The sequence below is a fragment of the Erythranthe guttata genome, chromosome 1, assembly GCF_056151865.1.
Source record: "Erythranthe guttata isolate IM_541 chromosome 1, IM_541, whole genome shotgun sequence".
Taxonomy (NCBI): Eukaryota; Viridiplantae; Streptophyta; class Magnoliopsida; order Lamiales; family Phrymaceae; genus Erythranthe; species Erythranthe guttata.
Window position 1 is genome coordinate 12,205,231 of NC_142533.1, and position 5,947 is coordinate 12,211,177.

The 5,947-nt window shown below is 36.1% G+C and overlaps 1 protein-coding gene and 1 long non-coding RNA gene across 2 annotated transcripts; both read right to left on the reverse strand.

The window, feature by feature from the left end:
• Positions 1 to 1,482: 1,482 nt before the first annotated feature.
• Positions 1,483 to 3,787, reverse strand: LOC148772845 (uncharacterized). Its single transcript, XM_088820827.1, has 4 exons — positions 3,641 to 3,787; positions 3,263 to 3,418; positions 2,265 to 2,850; positions 1,483 to 2,039 (listed from the first exon to the last, which is right to left on the reverse strand). The coding sequence occupies exons 1-4, from the start codon at positions 3,785 to 3,787 to the stop codon at positions 1,483 to 1,485; spliced, it is 1,446 nt and encodes a 481-aa protein (XP_088676953.1).
• Positions 3,788 to 4,368: 581 nt separating this feature from the next.
• LOC148772846 (uncharacterized) lies at positions 4,369 to 5,415 on the reverse strand. Its single transcript, XR_016032957.1, has 2 exons — positions 5,182 to 5,415; positions 4,369 to 4,676 (listed from the first exon to the last, which is right to left on the reverse strand). It is a non-coding gene; the product is annotated as an uncharacterized LOC148772846 (long non-coding RNA).
• Positions 5,416 to 5,947: the final 532 nt, after the last annotated feature.

Sequence of the window (5,947 nt, forward strand, 5' to 3'; positions counted from 1 at the left end):
CAAAACATGCCGACCTGAATGTGGAGAGGTAATCTTCATTCCAATTCCGCAGATCCCGTCCTCGAAGACACGTATCTTCATGTGCTTCTCGATTTCTCGAATCCCACGCAGACCAGCAGATAACCATAGCAAGGCAAACCGCTTCTCGAGAGGTAGTCTTGTTTAAACGGTCAAACCAAGACCGGAAAGAAACCGGCTCGATCGTCATATCCAATTCAAACGGTTCCGTTTGCCAAACCTCGGGCAAACCCCTACAACAAATCAATGCGTGCACCGTAGTTTCTGCTTGAGACCGACATAAGATGCAGAACAGATCCGATGAGATGTGGCGGCGAAAGAGAGCCCCGTTACAAAAAAACCACTCCATAATGAATGGAAATCACTCAGTAATTAACAAGTTCCATTACAAAAAAAACACTAAAAACTTATCAATTAACGAAAACCACTCTATAATTAACGAAAACTACTCTGTAATTAATGAAAATTACTATGTAATTAACAAATTTCATTACAAAAATTCACTACAAACTTATCAATTAACAAAAACCACTCTGTAATTAATGAAAACCACTCCGTAATTAAGGAAAATTACTATGAAATTAACAATTTCCATTACAAAAATTCACTATGAACTTATCATATTAACAAGAGCCCCTTGAATCAATGCATGGAGGTGGAACTGAGTTTTGTGTGATTATACTTTTGAGGGGCTTCAGGACTTGTACGTCTCTCCAATGCGTGGATGAGTTCGCCAATTGGATTAATATGGAGATTGTCAAGAATGGAATGAGTGAAAGAATTGTCATTATGGTGTGTGTGTGTGTATGAGAGAGAGAGAGAGAGAGAGAGAGAGAGAGAGAGAGAGAGGGTAGAGTTCAAAATGAGTGAATGAATGAAGATGATGAAAATAATTAGCATTAATTTCAAATGAATTGGCATTAATTTCAGTTTATATATATATATATATATATATATATATATATATATATATATATATATATCATAGAAGATTTAGATGGAAAAAAATGAGGGGTGTAATGGTGATAATTAATTATTTTTTATTAATAAAAATTATTTTTGATTTATCTTTAAAATGTGAAATAAATTTAAGCTTGTTGTAACTACACTAGTGTGATGAGGGGGTTTGTCAAATTTTCCTTTAATTTAATTTGATTATAGTTAAATTCAATTTAAAATCTTTTTTTGAAGAAAAGATGATGAATATTATTAGGTAATATGCGCCAAATGGGTAGGAAGTGTAACACCTTCCGTGGAAAAGTGACCATAATATTTAGCTATCGCATGGGCCAAACAATTTCCCGAGCGTTTAATATATTTAAAACAACAAGATGAAAATGAAGACGCAATCACAATATTATTCTCAATGTACGCACCAAAGGATGCCAAGTTCATGGAGCAGTCCCGTAGGGTCTAGATAACCGAGAGATTATCACCTTTGATGATAACTTTGGGCCATTCAAATTATTTAGCTTTAACCAGAGATCGGAGAACCGCATGGGCCTCTCCGTCTATGGCCTTTGGACGTACGTGAATTTTATAGGCAGCCCACCAGACACATTTATCACTAAAATCTCGAGCAATACACGCTAGGGAGTAGAATGTTTCTCCCACCGAAAACGTGCCATCTACATTATTTTTTATCACTCCTCTTTCCAGTGGCTTCCAATGAGATGGATAACTTCTACTCCAAAGCTGAAGGGGTTTAGTCATTCCCTGCTTAAACTCTGCTAGATAGGAAATGCTCCAGCTCCAAACCTCCTCTAACGGGATCCCGTTTTCCCCGTGGGTTTGCTTGTTCCAATTGTCCCACAACTTCCACATAGCTATCACCACCAGACAAACTTCATCAACTTTCAGCTCCTTGAATAACAAGTCGACCCAACCCTTTGATGACGCCATTTTATTCTCCGCAAACAAAGCCGGCGGAAGTGCCATCCAAACCACCTCCACCCCGCTGCATTTGGTGATAATATGGAGGAATGATTCGTGAGCAGCTCCACATTTGCGGCAACAAGGATCTATGACAATTTTTCGACGGTACAGTTCGAAGTTAGTCGGCAAAATGTCGGAGCATACACGCCAAAGGAAGATTTGGATCTTCGGAGGAATAGTTAGCTTCCATATTTTTCTTCAGTCGAAGTGTGGTAATCCGCTAGTCGAAGACCCGTCTGCCCCACGGTCATGCTAGAGTGGAAAAATAGACGTCAAAATGTGATGGTAACAAGAGCGGACCGTAAACTTACCATGATTTGAGAACCACCAGACCCAACGATCTTCAACTTGAGGGCAACCGATTGGGACTGCCATTATCCGATCCTTATCCACATGCCAAAAATTATCTGCGATAATTTGGAGATCCCATGAGTTCGTCAACGGATCAATAAGGTCCAACACTTTATTCGGGAAAGAATAATCATTTGGTCTCCTCGTAAAAACCCTAAAGCGACCATCCTCCATGAGCCATGGGTCTGCCCATATGGATGTAGACTGTCCGTTTCCCACCCTCCGACGTAGCCCTGAAAAAAAATGCTCTCGAACCGACCATATGCTCCTCCATGTTGCCGAGGGTTGATAGCCCAAATATGCCAAGAATAAAGAGTCATGCGGAAAGTATCTTGCTTGTAATATTCGAGATAGAAGAAGCTCAGGTTCCGTCACGATTCTCCAAGCTTGTTTAGCAAGCATTACCAAGTTAAAGAACCTCATATCTCTAAACCCTAGACCGCCAAGATCCTTCGAAATTTTTCCATGCAACCCATGACATTTGATGCTTCGATCCATTTCCCCATCAGTATGCTTGGATTGCCGATTCAATCTCCCGGAGAAGACCTGATGGGAGCAAAAAACAGCCCATCATATAAGCAGGGATGGCCTGGAGAACCGCCTTAATGAGAACATCTTTGCCCGCTTTCGAGAGGTATTTTTCACCCCACCCAGTAATCCTTGCCCAAATACGTTCTCGAAGAAAGCCAAAGATTTCCTGCCTCGTCTTGCCCAACGCTGCCGGCATGCCCAAGTACTTCTCATGCTTATCGACCACCTCAAGTCCTAAAGTTCTCTAAATTGCTTCTCGTATAGCCGGTGGTGTTGATGGGCTAAACGATATTTTAGACTTCTCATGATTAATCTCTGGTCCCGATATATACGCATATTTGTTTAAGATCTCCCTCAGAACAGTTGCATCAGTCTCGGCAGCTCGACAAAATATAAGAATATCGTTGGAGAAGCATAAATTAGATACCATTGGGGCCGATGGCGCTATTTGAATACCACGTATACCACCACCACTACTCGCCCTTTGTAACATTGCAATTAGCGCATCCGCACAGCAAATGAAGAGATAAGGTGACAGAGGGTCACCTTGTCTAAGGCCTCTCCGAGGTTGTAAAGCCCCAAACTGCGAACCATTGAACAAAAACTCATACGAGACAGTGGAAACACACATCATAATTAGTTCTACCAGAGAAATGGGTAACCCTAAACGACGTAAAACTTTCTCCAAAAAAGGCCATTCAATCCGATCGTAAGTTTTACTAATGTCAAGTTTGATAGCGATATAGTGAGTTTTGCCTCTAGTCCTAGATTTAATTTAGTGATTGATCTCACATGCAACTAGGACATTATCAGTAATAAGCTGTTTCGGGACGAAAGCGGATTGAGTGGGGGAAATCAGATCGTCTAAGAAGGGTTGAAGCCGATTAGCAATAGTTTTAGAGCCAAATTTGTATATGACATTACACAAGCTAATAGGACGAAATTTAGTCATTTTCTCCGGTTTTTTTTACTTTAGGAATAAGCACGATATATGTGGAATTAAGAGTAGGTGGGAGATTCTTATTATTGAGGAAATCGAGCACACAAGAAATAATGTAGTTATTTGACAAAACCTCCTCAATGAAAATTTCTATTATGATAAAAAAATCCAATTTTTTATTCAAAATTTGACATAAACCCATTACACTCAAATTATCTAAAATGCCCCTATTATACTTTCTCTTTCCAAAATAACTCTCCACAAATATCTCACCTTATTTCAGTTATTTTTTTCATTCATTTTCTTTTTAATTTTTTTCAAAAACCAAATATGGTTTTCTTTATTTCGATTTAAAAAATATCGCTTTTATTTTATTTTAATTTTTCTATTTAGTTTTTTATTTTTTCCCCCAGGTTTTAAAAAATATTGTTTTCAACTCCCAATTTTTTTTGAACTTTTTTTTTTTCTATTTCATTTTGTTTTTTTATGTTTTTATTTTTTTATTTTTTTCCATTTGGGTTATAAAAAGTGAAATCCACTATATACTCATTGAAAAATACTATAAATTTATCGAAAACCACTGCAAAAATTACTGTAAATTAACGTAATCCACTTTAATATTAAGATAATCAACAATAAATTTATCCAAATCCACTAAAAACATATGTAATCCACGACGAATGAACGTAATCCACTACTAGCACAACTCAAAAAAATAGCAAACATAAAAAAAAACGTAAATCCAGTATTCGAAACGTAAATCCACTATTCGTAAATCCATTATTCGAAACATAAATCCAATATTATGTCCTAGAAAAAGTGCAACACTACTACCAACAACGCGAGCGTCATTCCGAGCGACATGGTGTGGTGTCTCCTCTTGGGCTTGAAATCCATTGCGCTGCTGGATCATAAACGCAATAACAACGATAGAAAAAAGAAAAAAAGAAAAGAAAAAATAATTGTACAATTCCTACACCCACCGCTACAAAATAACTTGGGCATTGCCTTTACATAATACAAACATTGTATTCACAATGGACAAAGTCAATTCAAATATAAAACAAAATACAGATGGACATCACATTTCATGCCTTAATTCCATTATTATTTTCAATATTTTAATTTCTTTTGAGTCACAAGATGATTATCACAATAAACAAGTTTTAACTAAGCAATAACTTTTCAGAAAAAAACAAAAACAAATAAAAGAACGCACTTGCCGAATAAAAAAACAAGACGAAAACATGGTATACGTCTAAACAACACAAATCAATTAGAAAGAAATTAGAAAATACAATCCTAAATTTCAACTGACAAAGAAAAACCTATTTTAGCCATTTGTATTTAAAAAAAATCGCTTATGGAGAATTTAGACTAATTGCGCAAAAATATTGAAAAAATACTCTTTATTGGTGGATTGAGATGTTGGATCTCGATAATCCATAAAAAAGTGATATTTCAAGGGCTGAAATCCATGGCTGAGATCTCGACTTAGTGCGTCGAACAACAACAACCTTGAGCGCGCCGCAAGAGATCTCTATAACACGAAGCGGTGGTTACAAATTTGGCGATATCCGGTGCCCCATTAGAAGAGAGAAACACTATCGAGAGAGAGCCGTTTATTGTCCGAGAGAAAAGGAGAGGCTGTGTTTTTTTTTAGTAAGAGGGGGTGATTATTATAGGCAATAAAATTAGGGTAGAATAAATGATTAAAGGGTATAACCGTAAAATCTAACCTTTTTAATTAATTAAAGACGTTTTGGATTTATCTTAAAATTGAATTTTTTTTTTGGACATACTGTAACTAGACATGTCTAATGGGAGACTTTTTTCAAATAATCCCTATTATAATTGCATGGTTGGTGATGTTACGAAAAATTTGCATTTTAATTCATAAACTTGGATTTTATACTAAACAAATATTGCAGAATAAATCATTTGATATTATACATTTACATGAACATGACTAGAGAATAAGCTTTTCTTTTTTAGTAATTTAATTTTATATATTAATATTATAATACGAAAATTGACAATGTGTACAGTAATATACTCCCAATTATTTACCATATTGAAAATTATACTACATGAATTTCATCTTATTGTTTTAACTTTTTTTCTTCACTGAACCCAGGGACAATAAATTTTATGATTGATCAATTAACTTTT

Bases quoted from the DNA above. Each gene is read 5' to 3' on its own strand.
- LOC148772845 (XM_088820827.1), bottom strand. From the start codon at position 3,787: ATGACTAAATTTCGTCCTATTAGCTTGTGTAATGTCATATACAAATTT. The intron at 3,419-3,640 runs GTCCTAGTTGCA...AATGGTTCGCAG, and splicing joins AACAGCTTATTACTGATAAT to TTTGGGGCTTTACAACCTCG. The intron at 2,040-2,264 runs GTAAGTTTACGG...AAATTGTCATAG, and splicing joins CTGGTGGTTCTCAAATCATG to ATCCTTGTTGCCGCAAATGT.